This window comes from Sciurus carolinensis, chromosome 8, assembly GCF_902686445.1.
Source record: "Sciurus carolinensis chromosome 8, mSciCar1.2, whole genome shotgun sequence".
Classification (NCBI taxonomy): Eukaryota; Metazoa; Chordata; class Mammalia; order Rodentia; family Sciuridae; genus Sciurus; species Sciurus carolinensis.
Window position 1 is genome coordinate 128,970,732 of NC_062220.1, and position 15,655 is coordinate 128,986,386.

Sequence of the window (15,655 nt, forward strand, 5' to 3'; positions counted from 1 at the left end):
GAAGCCATTAGTCTTACTCCCCTGCCTTGTTTTTATGTTGTACATTAACTGGGCAAGGTGCTGATGCAAGGAGATAACAAGTACATTTTGGGAAAATAAGAGAGATGGTACTTGTGGAATTTTTGGCTTTATTAAAGTCAAATGTTGGTGGCCTTCCAAGAAGGACTCGATTTCAGAACCGGTGGTAGTTGCTTATGAGTCATGTTACTTTATGGTAATAAGTTAAGACTTTTTAACTTAAGACATGGGGGAAAAAAAACTCTTTCTTGCACTACTTGCTGCATTGCACAATTGGCTTGGTGCTTTGGAAGATTTTTCCACTTGAAAGATTTGATATTTGTCATTTTGAGAAAGTGGGTGCTGAGTGTAATTTGCCAGGAGGCTAAACGGTTATATTATTTTTTATCTAGCCTGGAATTTTACGCTAATAATTCAATGTATCAGCCGAAAGAACCAAATATGAAAAATTTCTCAAAATTAAGTTGTGGGAGATTCTAATACCATCTTATATTGAAAACAAAGCCTTCTCCTGTTGGTTGGCATCCTAAGTGTTTACACATACCCAAATGGAATTATAATCAGATTGAATACCAACATTATAGGTCTTTCCAACATAGAAAAAGTGGACATAAGTTGTCCATAACAGAAGGAACCTTCAAAAGGAGAAGACAGAAAGACCAACTCTGGTATTTTCTATAAGATCTTAATTCCTTGACTCCCTAAGATTTTGGTATAGGATGCCCTTTGAGGATGTCAGTTCTGGGAGGGCAGTATGGGATTGAAGCAATTTCAAAGGAAGATGTCAACCTTTTTTCTGAAATAAATATGTAAGTTTTTGATGTGCTGATACAGAGTCCTATTATTCTATTACTGTGTATAGCTAAGCAATGAAATAACTGCACTGCTGGGGGCTTACATTTTTGGGGGGTAAATGATGAGACTGACAACTCCTGCCTGCTACATTGACTCAATGTCTAGTTTGTCTTTTTGAATCACGTGGACATTTTCCATAAGTGAATCTTTCTCACTTGCCCAAGATCTCCTCGGGATTCCTTGCTTTTGACCTAAAATGGAGCCTGGGTAACAGAGACCTCATCTTTTAAACAAACAAACAAACAAAAATGAACCAAAGCAGCAGTAAGACCAGCTTGGGTCTGGAACGTAACTAGGCAGATGTAAGGGTCAAGTGAATTTGAACATCAGAGTCTTCTAAGATCAAGAATTAGCAGACCCGAGGGATAGCACGGCCAATCAAGTAGGAGGGAGTTCTTGGCCAGAGCTGGGCTTAGAAAAGTCAGTGCATTTTCTGGTATCTGGTCCCAGTACATGGTCAAGGCATCTCTTATGTAAAATCATTGAGAGCCCTAAACTAGGTCTGATTACCTGGCTTCTAAGTGGAGCTGCTCTCTGACCTTGGGCATGTCATTTCTTTCCTCCAGGCCTCAGTTCTTTCATTTGAAAAATAAGAAGAAAAAAATGTGATTTCTAAGGCCCTCTGTTTCAACATCCTATCACCTAAGGTGATCTAAGTAGAAAAGGCCCACTGTGCTCCTTTCTTTCTTGAGTTTCCTTTTTAGTAAGTCATCTCAGGATTTTGAGGTATGAGAATAATCTGCCAAAGGATAGGGAAAATATTGCTTAGGAAATAGGACTTTAGCTATTAAACCTAGTAGAAGAGGTGAATTGGCCTCTGCCTGTTTTGGAAGTAATCTTGGACTAACTCTCTAAACCTCAGTTGCTGAATCTGTAATATGGAGAGAATAATACAGCATCATTCTCACAGGGTTGTTTGAGAAATGAGGTGAATCTTGGCAAGAATTGAGTGTACAACCTGACCCATAGTAAACCTTTGGAAATTATTAGCATCTTAATCTGGAAACGTGGGAACAAGAAAGAAAAAGTCTCCTATTAGCAGCCGTATGAATTTTTTTCAATTAGTTATTGCCTTCGTTTTCTTTGAATCTCCTTCAGGTTATTCATGCCTTTATGATTATAGAGCCTCTAAACTCTATAGTTTGCCTAAATATAATGAGCTTATCTTATGCCATATTCCTCTTTTTTTCCCTTTCTCTCTCTCTCTCTCTTTTTTCTTCCAGTGCCGGGGATTGAACCCAGGCACTGGGTTGGCCCTGCACGTGCTAGGCAAGCACTCTACCACTGAGCTACACCCCCAGTCTGCCATACTCCTATTGAAGGATGTTCTTTTTTATAATATACAATATGATTTGATCTCTATTTAACTTGATGTCCACTCTGATAGCAGGGTTCTCTTCTGATTTCTGCCATAGTTGGTTATTTTCCATTCTTTTGTCATTTTTTTCACAATACCTTTATTTTATTTATTTTTATATAGTGCTGAGGATCAAACCCAGTACCTCACATATGCTAGGCAAGCGCTGAACCACTGAGCTACAACCCCAGCTCCCCAATATGTCATTTTGACATTTTTCTTTGTTTTTGATGACTCCTCCAATTATTCATGCTAGTTTTGCATTCCTGTCCAAGAACATTCTTGGTGCTTGTTTATTTTTAATTTCAGAACTTAAAGCATTTTAAGTTTTAAAAACCTAGAATCAAGTTTTCTCAGAGCTGCTAATCTTTTTAGCCAGCTGGTGACAAGCCTTCTCTGGTTTGTTACAGGATAAAGTGTTCTCTCCTCCTGTCTGTGCTTTGTCTAATTTAGGTTCTAAATCCACATGTTTTAGGACATTTTTAGCACACAAATTTATTACTGAATTAGTGCTGACTTCAAGGGGAAAAGCCTTTAATCAAACCTTTAGTCACGGTGCTGAGACTCAAGATGCTGAAACTGAAGGTGCTTGTTCGGGTTTAGGAATCACGGTGGCACCACTAGGTGGCGGCAGAGCACATTATTTACAAAGACTGGGCCTTTTTCCTCTTGGGCTTTCTCTGCTGCTTTTTGCTTTCTTGCCAAATTTGGACCTAGCTTTAGAAAATTCGCAGAAACTCTCTGTTAGTGAGTTATGTTGCTTTCCCATCAACCTTGCCATTTTTAGTCTCCTAGTTTTAGTAATTTCTATAGTTTGATTTTCAGATAAAACTTAAAACTGAAGCCCAGAGTAATTACTAAACTTACCTGGACCCATGTTGTAAATTTCCCAATAGAGCATTTACCTACTATCCTACTCCTGTTGATTTTGAGATTATATCAGACTCATAAATATGTTGTAAAAAGTCTCTAACCCACAGTAGTTCTTTCTCAACTATCTGCAGAAATTTTCACCATTCCTATACATTCATACCTTCCAATGTTGTTAAAAGTAAGTGTTATTATCACTGATGACCGGGAAGCATAGACAAAATGTCAAACTAGAAACAGAGACAGAACATTTAACATTTCTTCGCAGATTAGAGTGGCTAGAGTCTGCATACTATACAAGTTAGTTTGCACAAATGAATTATGCTTTGGCTGTATTGTGCAGGAAGCTTTTTGTGGGTGTGGGTATGGGGGAGTTTGCTGGGAATTGATCCCAGGGCCTTGTGCATGCTAAGCACGTGCTCTGCCACAGAGCTGCACCCTAGAGCCCCACTGGGAGGTTCTTTGAAGAAATATACTTTTACCTATAATCTGCAGTTTTTACAATGTCCAGGACAGGAATAATGCATTGGATAATACTTTGTGGTGAGTTGTGTTTCATAATGTGCTAGTTTTACCTAATGTTTAGATGTTTGAAATTTAGCCCTGTGTCTCATCTCACTGAATTTAATATTGTTTCCTATCCATAGCTCTCTGCTGAATTTTTATTTTCAGTGTTTCAAGCATTTGTAATCACCGATAATTGCAGATTATCAACAGCATGCTAGGTCCTGAAAACTTCTACTTTTTTAGCAGCATTCTAATTAATATTTTTGTTTCATTGGAGAATTCATTATTATACAGTTAACTCTTGATTATTAGGAGTAAGGAACATGATAGTAGAACCAGAGTAGGAAAAGAATGGAAAAACCCCACACAAATGAAATGTTAAGTGTCATTTACATCCCTAAAATGATTTTAAGGTATAGAATGGGGCATTAAAGTAATAATAAGAAATGATCATAGTAACAAAAAAGTACTACACAGTTTATACAAAACCATCTCAAGCTTGTGGACTCAGAGGGTGGTATTAATTCTGAAAGACCCCACTTGATGATTGCAGAATCTAAGACCCAAAGAGGTTAAATGACTGACCCAACACAACGGGTTTTGGTGTTTTATAGCTGTTTGACAGGGCAGTGATTGCTCTCATGTTGGGAACTAAATCCCACAGATAGGGATTGCCTTCTTTGCATTTTGAGGGACTGTCTTGCTTTTATAGCAGTATAATTGTATTGTTTCTTTTTGCTTTGTCATCTGTCAGCCAAGTTTGAAGCAAGTGCATCTTTTTTTATTCATAGCATCATAAAATCTGGGGATTGCACAGGGCATAAGAGATTTACAGATGAGGACACGGGGGCCCACTTGAACTGTGCGGTTCATTTAAGTCACAGTCTTGTGTGGTGGAAGGAGGGCGTCTAGGATCCAGATCTCCACTCTGGGTTCATTGATGATCCCACAACTGCTTTCTACTTCAGCAGAGAAGATGCCGGAAGCTGCAGACAGAAGGACTTTCTCCCCCTTAACAATCTAACTCATTTTGTTTTGAAAGAGTCGGGACATCAGAGTTAAAAACCTCTATCTTGTGGCTTCCCAAGGTGCTATGATTTGTTTCTTACTAGTCTCTTCTGTTTGGTGGAAAATTTTCTTCTTTAGTTCTTTGAGATTTCGATTTCTTTGCCAGGGTATTTTTAGAGAGAGGAAATCAGTATGTGTCACCAAAGGGGAAAAATATATACCTTAAGGTCTAGTTATGCAGTTAGAATTTTAATAAGGAGTATCATAAATTCCTGCTTCGTTGCAATCATTACTCAGAAGTCTGTTCTACTTAGAAGCCTCTTCTAGTTATCATCATCATTATCATCAACATCACCAGCCAACCACAAGCATTTATGTAGCACTTGCTTGGGTTCTGGGAGACTTAAGAGTGTGTGTCTATACGTGCACATGGGCATGCGTGTGTCTCTGTGTCTGTTTGTGTTAGCCCTTGCCTTCAAGGAGTTTGCAATCTGCAGAGTGGGAGGAAAGACAGGAATCTTGGGGAAAGACTGACTGTACACTTTTCCATGTTTGTGAAGTACATACTGATTTGTATGTGATATTGTGTGGGAGAAGGGCAGAGATGAGATAAAGGAATAGATCTCACCAAAGTTTTTATTACAGATGAATGGAAGCACTTAGGTTTTCATATTTATTTATTTATTTATTTATGGTACCAGGGATTGAACCTAGGGGTGCTAAAACACTGAGCTATATCCTCAACCCTTTTTCATTTTTTATTTTAAGGCAGGGTCTCACAAAGTTGCTTAGGGCCTTGATAAGCTGCTCAGGTTGGCTTTGAACTTGCGATCCTCCTGCCTCAGCCTCCTGAACCACTGGACTACATGCATAGGCGAGCTAGCTGGGCTGGAAGCACACGGGTTTGGGAGTACACAGGCTGGATTGTAACAAGGTGAGGTAATTGGTTGAAGGAGGGAGGAAGGATTTGGAGAAGAGCCTTGAAACCAATAATTTAAATAGATTTGGTATAATAACAGAGATGATTAGAGAACTGGAAGAAGAAAATTAATTGCTATAGTTCATTATGGCAGAAACTGACAGGGCAAGAGATTAGGGATGGGAATTTTTGCAAAGAGGCTTTAGGTTTGAATCTTCCCCAGGTTCAAGATCAGCAGAGCAGAGCAAACAAATCTTTTTGCTATGATCTTGTTTCTATTTGGAGGATCCCTTTTTCCCTCATGTTGAGAAATAATGCTGGCGTAGGAGTGGTATATCCTTTAGTTGCAAAAGGAAATGGCAGGGTGGTTTTGCATTTTAAGCTCATGAGACAGAAGAATCTGGTCTATTTTGGTGTGGTGATACTATATCCTGAGTCAAAGTGTTGGTTTTGCAGCCATGATACTACACTTTTTAAATCTTTGGTTAATCAGAAGAGATTTTAATGGGATCCATTATTATTCGTTTTTTTGCAGGGGGGATGCTGGGGATGGAACTCAGGGTCTTGCACATGCTTGGCAAGCACTCTACCACCGAGCCACATCAGCAGCCCCTGTACCTCTTTCCATCATGTTTATCTTATAAATTGAGGTATTTTTGGCCTCTATTTTTTCAAAACAGACAAAAGTTGTATTTAGGTTTAAATCTTTACATACGCATCTTAAATTCTCGAGTCTGTAAATCTGTTCATAGGCAGCTATGACTGCAGTAGCTAGTTATGGATAAACATTGAACAGGGAAATTGCAGTCATCCTTAGTTTTCCATTTCTGAAATAATGGCAAACATGTGGCACTTGCCCTGAGCCTGGGAGGCACAGTTCCTTCTGTCACTGTGTCTGCGAGGGAGCTAACCTTTGGACAATTTCTATGGCAAATGCTATGGCAGCTTGTGAGCTGATTAGAAGGAAGTCTGACCAGAGAATGCTGGGTTGGTCAGTTTCTTTCCTCCTCCATGGAGTCAAAGAGCATTGCTCGTGTGACTGGTGATCTAACCCTTCAGACCTTTAGGCCTCTATGAAACAGAATATTGCTACTCTCTTAGGTTTTTCCAGATGTGAGTCATTTCTAAAAAACCAAAGTTTCTTTGTGGGTTCCAATTCTTTGGCATTTCACATCTAACAGCCAAACTGGGTTCACTTTCTTCAAGAGAGTTGACCTGGTCTAGCTGTGGCCTTTCCCCCGCATGTGACTGGTTTCCACCTCACCCTGCCCCGTCGTTATCAGCAAGTGCAAGGGGTTTGATTGTCACTGACTTCATGGCCCAAAGAAATGGGGGGAAAGCACTGTGAAGACTGCCAAAGCCCAGAAGAGAAAAAAAAGGCAGTCTCAGGATTGAGTATGACTCTGGCCAACTATAAGACGGCCGTCAGTAGAAGTTATTCATAAAGCTTCCCCAGTTAATAGACCCCAATCAGCCCTGCAGGTTATTGTTGCCATTTGCTTCCTATAACAGAAAAGTGCTGCATTCTAGCTACGTTCCTGCTGCGGAGGGTAAGTGCTTAGTGCTATTTACTTAAAACATTCTTGGTTGATAAATGACAAGTACTTCACTCTGGGTAAAGCCCATAAATTCAGCTTCCTACAAAAAATAACAAGCTGACAGCACTTAGTCCTGTTTATAAAGTTCATACACATCTATCTTTGATACCGGCACAAGTATATATCTATGAAATTGCATCGCAGCCTGTTAAGAGTAAGGAAAGCACAGCCCCGAAGCCGAGCAGCATCGCATTTGCACACTCTCTCCCTCTAGCCCCTGCTCCTGAAGGGCACCTTGAGGATGAGGCCTGCAGAGGGGGCACTTCCTTCCACATGATGCAACCCAGATCTTTGCTTCTTCCTGCCTCTCTTCTCCCTGCAAACCACCTTTCTCACTCCCCCACCTCTCTTTTTCTCTCTGCAAAACAAACACCTGCCTCATAGCCTTCATCCTCTTGGCTAGGCTGAGATGAGGCAGGGACCTGTGGTGGACATAGAGCAGTTGAACTCTTCGGCCAGGTGGAAGGAGATGGGTTTCAGTGCACACTTCATCAGGACCAGGAGCTGTTCTATTTTTGGCAACCTGTTTAGGAAAAATTATAATTCCCAACAAAAAGACCTGTAAATCATGTGAACGCAGGGCCTAAAAGACTGACATGCCACCAGGTGTCAAAAAGGGATTTTTTGGCCTCACACTGCTGGGCAAGCAATCTGCCACTGAGGTATACCCTCAACCCAGGAGAATTGTTTTACAGGAAAATAAACAGACTCATCCCTCTCATCTTAGCTTCTTCGAGCCCTGCAGGTATGGTTGGTTGCAGGATGTGTCCCTGCTCTGATCCAGAGCCTGAACAGCCAGGTTCCTGATCAGTCGTGGACAGTCAGAATCTTCTCAAATGTTGAACTGAAGCTGCATATTCAATACTGCATTGAACATTCAGTACTGCAGATTGGATAATTATGCTGTTTGTCAGATACTAGAAAAGTGCAAAGAACATTCCTTCACTTTGCAACAGCTTGGACCCAAGCGGCAGACATGCTGTTCCCTCCGCCTGGTGTGACCTCCTTTTTGTCAGCTCCTTCACCACAGGCCCAGCTACCACTTGGCTTCTGAGACCCAGCTCAGACAGCAGTTCAGTGAAACCCCTCACGCCCAAGACCCCTAGCCTGAGTTGTGTTCCCACAGCACCCTGTTCTGTTAGCACTTAACTAGGTTCATTATCGTTATCCATTTACCTGTCTTCCCTGTCAGACATGAACAGGGACCATGTCTTGTTCTGACTCATCATTTATCTCCGGTACCAAGCACAATGACTAGGATATAGTGGGTGCTCAATAAATGTTTGTCAAATGAGTGATTGTATGGTTAGCTCAATGAGAATTGATGATGCCCTTTTCGATCTGTCATCCATCATCCCTGGTGTAGATCGGGGCTGGGAGCCTTTAAACAATACCACTTGAGAATCCAAGTAGAGGAGGCAGGGGGAGAATTAGAAGCAACTGCCCCTTATTGAGTGTTTATTTACTTCAGGTCGAGCACTGTCTTGATCCTTTGAAATGTATTAATGCACTTAATCCTTAGATCAATCTGCTAAGACAGGTTCTGTTTATTATCCTTGTTGCAAAGCGCAAGGAAATTCAATAACTTGCCCAAGGTCATACAGTGACAGTGTTGAGATTCATACCAATGGTAGATAACCAACTTATCTATGACTTTTAAGGCGGTTCCTGAAAAGAATTAAGTCCTAATGTCCTGAGGTATCCATCTTAGTAACGATTCAACTTTTCTCTTGTGTATTTAGAACGATACTAGTTATGTTCCATCCTTGGGAAACTGGAGAAAATAGAAAATAGTGGTTCAGGTGTAAGAGGTGGAGTTGGACAATTCACAAAAGTATTGGATTGAAATGGTGGTTTTAGGAACATGGTAGAATTCTCATCACAAAGCTGTAGTGCCAGTCTTCGTGGCGCACGCCTATAATCCCAGCGGCTCGGGAGGCTGAGACAGGAGGATCTCAAGTTCAAAGCCAGCCTCAGCAAAAGTGAGACACTAAGCTACTCAGTGAGACCCTGTCTCTAAATAAAATACCACATATGGCTGGGGAGGTGGCTCAGTGGTCAAGCGCCCCTGAGTTCAATCTGTGGTATGCCCCCCGCCCCCCCAAAAAAACTATAGTACTGTTATTTCCTATAAGAATAATCTAAACCTTTTTTTTCCCCCCCTTCAGACATTTGTATATACTATTCCCTTTACCTGGGACACACTTCCCTGCTGGCTTCTCCTCTTCCAAACCCAGTCTTCCCTTGGCTTCTCTTTCTCACTATAAGTCAGTTTAGATGATATTTCCTTACCCTCTCAGATTATGGGGTCATTTTTATGGGGTCCCTACCGCCCTTGGTTTCTCTGTTCACAGCACAAGTGTAGTGCTGAAAAACACCTGGAGTTGATTTTGTGTGGGTTCAGGAGGGTGATCGATCATGTTTCTGGTTGGCCGTATTCTAGACCTGTGAGAGTAGGGACTCTTCTCTCGTTTCCTCTTTCTCCCCTGCACCTTGCATGGTTTTAGACACAATGGGTGTTCACTAATTATTGTGGAAGGAGTGGGTGTGTGGGGCTAATTGTGCTGCAAGCTCCGAGCCTTGGGTATTGAAGTAGCTTGGTTCTGTTGGACAGTCGCTCCTTGCTGTGTCTTGTACGCACATATTCACTTGGGCACTGTGGGGAATAGGAAGGTGGTGAATGCTGCTCCTAGTCAGAGGTGCCTACAATCTGGGGAGACCTTCAGATGACAGTGAGCCACTTCACAGCGTCAGCACAATGCAGGGGACCAGGGATAAAACTGAAGACAAGCCTGGAGTAGTGGCACATGCCTGTAATCCCAGTGACTCTGGAGGCAGAGGCAGGAGGATTGCAAGTTTTGTTTTGGTTTTTGGTCCTAAGGGTTGAATCCAGGGGTGCTTAACTACTAAGCCACATCCCCAGCCCTTTTAAAAATATTTTATTTAGAGACAGGGTCTTGCTGAGTTGCTTAGGCCCTCTCTAATTGCTGAGACTGGCTTTGAACTCACCATCCTCCTGTCTTAGCTTCCCAAGCTGCTGGGATTACAGGACACTGTGCCTGGCAGGATTGCAAGTTTGAGGCCAGCTGCAGCGATTTAGTGAGAACTTGTCTAAAAAATAAAATTAAAAAGGTTGGGGATGTGACTCAGTGGTAAAGCTCCTCTGGAGTCAATCCCCAGTATGAAAAAATATAAATAAATAAATAACTTAATTAATTAATACAAATTAAAAAAAAAAAAAAGTAAAGACAAGCTTGTCATGTTCTGGCAAGTCAGCCCACATCAAGGAAGCCCCATTCACAACCAAATACCTCCCTTCCCCAGGATCCTGAAAACCGAAAGTATCTATGACCAACAACCAGAAACTCCAATGAGGAAGACCGAGCAAGCCTCATGCAAGCCTCATACATCTGGGGAAGGATGTATTGAAAAGTACAACATCAGCTTGGAATGGTGGTGCTTGCCTATAATCCCAGTCATTTGGGAGGCTGAGGCAGGAGGATTTTAAGTTCAAAGCCAGCCTCAGCAATTAAGCAAGACCCTAGGTAACTTAATGAGACCCTGTCTCAAAATAAAAAGGGCTGGGGATGTGGCTCAGTGGTTAAGCACCCCTGGGTTCAATCCCTGGTACCAAAACCAAACCAAAACAAAAACCAGAAAGTACTTTGGATAGGTAATACCATGTTGAGGTTAGATTTAGCCAAACAGAAAACAAATTTTCCTTCTTCTCCTTGTCCTTGGTAGGGGTTAAATCCAGGGCCTCGTGTATGCTGCCATGAGTTACAACTCCAGACTCCCAGAAAACTTAATTGCTTAAAGACAGAACTTTCTATTTTATTTTTTTGGGGACAGGGTCTTACTGTGTTTCCAAGGCTGACCTTGACCTCAAGCAATCTTCCCACCTCAGCCTTGAACATGTTATTTTATAAATGGAGGGCTTTAAATCAAGTTTATTTAAGGCATCTCTTCCTGGTTTCTTCAGGCAGCTTAATTTATCTTGTCTAAAACTTAATTGCTCATCTGTTTTCCCCAAATTTGCTGCTTCTCCTGTATTCCATCTCTCCTTTAGTGGAACCATCTGGTGCTCAAGCTAGAAATGCAGGTGTCCCTCTTGATTCTCTCTCCTTTGGTCCCCATTCAGACACCAGTTCTGTGACTGCTCGATTCCCATTCTCAGGCTCTTCTCTTCCTCCCACCATTTTCCCATTGCAGGAATGGCCTATGCTCTGTCCCTCTTGATTTAGGGTCCTCCCTCCAACTAATTCTCCACCCTGTTGCCAGAGCACATCAGAATGCAGAGCTGACCCTTTCAGTCCTCTGCCCAAGACCTCAAAGCCTCCATGGCTTTTGGTTGAAGTCAAGCCACCTGGTTGGGCCTTGAGCACCGGTCCCACCATGCCCCCTTCTGAGCCTGGCTGTTGGTTTCAGCTCCAGCAAATGACTTGCAGTTGCCTGTAGCAATCCTGATTTTTTAAGAGATGTTTTTCCTTCCCTCCCTTTTGAATTCTTTCTTTCTCTGACCTGAGTTCTCACCTGTTTCTCTCGTAGGCATCCTGCTTCCATCATTTTGTAGCCCCAAAGTCCAACAGTGCGGGCGCACAGGGTGTGTGCTCTACAGTACTAGCTGTAAGAATAAATGAGAGTCATGGATGTAAGTCACATGAGCCGGATCTGGCTCTTGTAAGAATGGGTGTCATTTCAGACACTGGTCACTTTCTGAACAAGGTGGAGAGCAAGAAGAAAGGAAGACCACAGAATAGGGAAAAAGGGACTGAGGGACTGGGGTTTGCCTACTTTGAGTCACCATGCAAAAAAAAAGGCCAAGGCCTGCTTTTGTCAGGCTGCCAAATAATCTGTGACTCAGTTTCCTTATTTGTACAAAAGGAGTTGGGTCTATGGTAGTTAATTACTCAGGCTCATTTCCAACTCTGACGGTCTGAGCTTCTTTGCATCAAAGTTAAAAATCTTAAGTAGGAAAAAACCCCTAAGTAGGGCATTCTGAATCGTTGTGAGAATTCTTTCCTTCCTCCTCACTTTATTGCAAGCTCCGTAGGGGCAAAGACATTGTCTTTTTGCATTCAACAAAGGTAGTTTTGTATTTTAAAAACAAAGAGGTAGAAGGCATTGCAGGAAAATGGCATTAATACAATATTGTGTTTGAGGATTTAAACTCCCAAGTCAGGAAATTCACTCATTCTTCTCTTGGCAGCTTTTCTTCGGATGCATTGCACATCCTGCTTGCGGACAGCCCCTTCGAGCCAACCCGGTCCTGGCTATGGCTGTAAATTATGGCACGTTGGGAATCATTACCTTGATCCTCTTGGCCCTTGGGTGTTTAACTTCTCCACGTTAATGCCTGTTCTTTAGCGGTACATTATCTTGTAGCAAGGTAGGCATTTATAATTTATATACTGTGTGCTGGCTTAAAATAGAGACAAGAGGATAATCGGCATCCTGAAGCTTCCACTTTTCCAAAATAACATTTCTTCAGCGAAGTCTGCCTGTAGGAATTAAAACCTGCTGTGAATTAAAAACTCTTTGTCCAGTTGTCAGATGGAGCAATGAGTGTGTCCATTATTCAGCTTTATGAATGGGGAAAGACTGTGATCTTTTAAAAATAAAACTTGTCATTTTATGTATTTTATTTTATTCAAAATAATCTCTAAAGACTGACTTTGTTAATCTTCATAATCTTTGTTGTATACTGGGATTCTCAGACTAGAGAAAGATAGGAAAAAAACCCCAGTAACAAAAGCCCACATGCAACTCAACCACGTGTCTGCTGCAGTCTTCTTGTCTGTTCTTCCATCTGGGTTGCCGACTTCGAATGCAACACAGAGAAGAGATGGCCTCTCCTGTTGAATACCTGCAGGGAACACACCATTCATTCACATCTATTAAAAACAGAAATCCTTGCCAGGCACAGTGGCCACGCCTTGTAATCCGAGGGGCTTGGGAGGCTGAAGCAGGAGGATCATGAGTTCAAAGCCAGCCTCAGCAATGGTGAGGCGCTAAGCAACTCAGTGAGACCCTGTCTCTAAATAAAATACAAAATAGGACTGGGGGTGTGGCTCAGTGGTTGAGTGCTCCTGAGTTCAATCCCTGGTACACAAACAAACAAACAGTCAAAAAACAAAAACAGAAATCCTACTTGAAAACTCCCCTGTGGAATCAGGTTTTAGCAAAAAGTCGGTCAGGTATCAGGGTTCTAACTTATTTTTTCCTTGTTGCTATTTTCTTTTTTATAACAAGTCTCTAATACCTACATTTCCCCCCCTTCCTTTTTCATTATGCATCTTCAGTATTCCAGGACTCTGGGTGGAGATTTCTAATGAGGGTAGAAGGACAGAGGCTTTTGCAATCAAGTGGTCTCATTCTTTGCATGTTTGGTGACCTTGCATTTGAATCTCGGGGTTGCTCTCTGACTGCTGTTTCTGTGATGTGCCTTAGGTGATCATACCTGCAACTGAGTGTGTTTCTCAGTGTCCACCTGAAACTTGGAGTTGACTGGGGCAGGAATCTGGCAAGTGGTAGCTGAGGGGTAGTATGGGAACATCCTGGGAGATTTAACTGGAAAGCCACTAGGTGGCAACATTCGCTAAGCTGCTAGACATTATTTTCCCCTGTTAAGATTGAATTTGCTTTTCCAGCTACAATTGAATAGCTGAGAAAAGGGTTTAACAGCTGTTGCTTCAGGTCCTTTTGAAAATGAGGCTCTAAGGTATACATGTTACAGTATTTGAATGTCTGTTTGTCACCTGGGCTTAGATACCAAGAGTTTGAAATTGCTCTTTGTGACTATGGACAAGTGACTTTGCCTTTGGCCCAGTTGAGCATCCATGATAGGAGAGACCTGTGATTGGACTGCCTGGTCTCACGTTTCCCGCCCCCCCGCCCCAGGATTTATGATTTTGGTTGCATCTTGCTCTTCTATATTTAGGAAACTTCTAGTAAAGCCAATCTTTAAGTTAAACAAACACATATACACTCAGAACACTAGTCTTTTATCAAAGGGTAGAATCAACAACAAAACCTCAAGGGAATTGATGTCTCAGAAGCTGGCCATCTCCCTGGTTTAACTCCAGAGGCTCGACTCTCCTAAATGAGGATGCTTATTTACCAGGTTTCCTAAATTAGCAGCTTTGGGGATATTAAGATCTGTAAGGAACTGTCCAAGGGAGATATTGTGTATGCTCTGCAGTGATTAAGCCATTAAGCTCTAATTGGTATTTTCCCACTCATGGTTTTGTGTGGGAAGCTTTAAAATTATTTAGGAATTCAATGCTCATCAGCCATCTTAGTTTCAGTAGAGAGTGCAGAGAACCGTTTTGCTGACGAGCGGGTTATGATTTTTGCTCACAACGTCCTTCCTTGTTGGTTTGTTATATTGCAGGTGAAATGGAAAGGAAAGGACCTGTTTGATTTGGTGTGCCGGACTCTGGGGCTTCGGGAAACCTGGTTTTTTGGACTACAGTACACAATCAAGGACACCGTGGCCTGGCTCAAAATGGACAAGAAGGTTGGGCTTGGACCTCCACAAAATCAGTGGGGCAGATGTGTGCTTCCCAGTTTTTACCTGAGCAAGCGCTTAGCTTATTCGCTCATCATCAGGACTTCACAGCTACATGGTAGAAAAGGGGGCAAGTTCCTGAATTGAGTCGTGCAGAGAGCAGGTCCCAGAAGTGCTGTCATCCAGTCACCCCGACCCCCAGCTCTCCTAGGCAAGCAGAATTCACTGGGATTCAACCTTGCCAGTCCTGGCTTCTTTGCTTGTTGTCCCAACCCGATTGCTTCCAGCAAATGCCCTTCAGTTTATTGAGCCACTAGGCAGGCTTTATGAATAAAAATGACTACTATCTTGTACTTAAAAAAACCAATTTATGTCTTTGAGAGATTCTCTTGGGGCTCATGTTCTTAAGGGAATTTTTAAGTCTTTTTGAGAACACCATGGCCCAACTTGAATTAATCATTAATGTGATCCAAGGAATAAAGGACGTGCCTATGCCTGTGGCAAAGGAACAATGCCCATTTGTTCTTTGGATTCTCTGGGGCATGTGAAGTCTGGGCTCCTAGCAATTTTAAAATGACTTGAAAATGGGTATTTCAAGCCTAGGGGAGCTGCCCTCTGCATGTTCACACAAAGACACACTTATATATTTACCTGCCCACCTAACCATGAAGACAGTTGGGGACTAGGACCATCCGCTTTTGTCTATCACTCCTGAAAAGACCCCTGAATCTCTAAGTAAGTGAGTGTCTAATCCTTATTTTTTTATTTTATTTTATTTTATTATTTTTTAGTGCAGGGGATTGAACTCAGGGGCACTCGAACACTGAACCACATCCCCAGCCCTATTTTGTATTTTATTTAGAGACAGGGTCTCACTGAGTTGCTTAGTGCCTCACTTGCTGAGACTGGCTTTGAACTTGAGATCCTCCTGCCTCAGCCTCTTGAGCCGCTGGGATTACAAGCATGCACCACTGCACCTGGCTCAGTGTCTAACTGTTACCCTAACTGGTACT

At 42.1% G+C, this 15,655-nt stretch overlaps 1 protein-coding gene across 6 annotated transcripts in view; it reads left to right on the plus strand.

Moving 5' to 3' along the window:
• Window positions 1-15,655, plus strand: part of Nf2 (NF2, moesin-ezrin-radixin like (MERLIN) tumor suppressor) — an 83,938-nt gene that overhangs the window by 12,698 nt on the left and 55,585 nt on the right. For all 6 annotated transcript variants that reach the window (XR_007109785.1, XR_007109784.1, XM_047560799.1 and 3 more), the window contains exon 2: window positions 14,526-14,651. Coding sequence is in view for 4 of the 6 variants with exons in the window: in XM_047560799.1 (XP_047416755.1) it covers window positions 14,526-14,651 (126 nt within the window). In the remaining 2 variants the exon portion in view is untranslated. The remainder of the gene's footprint in view (window positions 1-14,525; window positions 14,652-15,655) is intronic.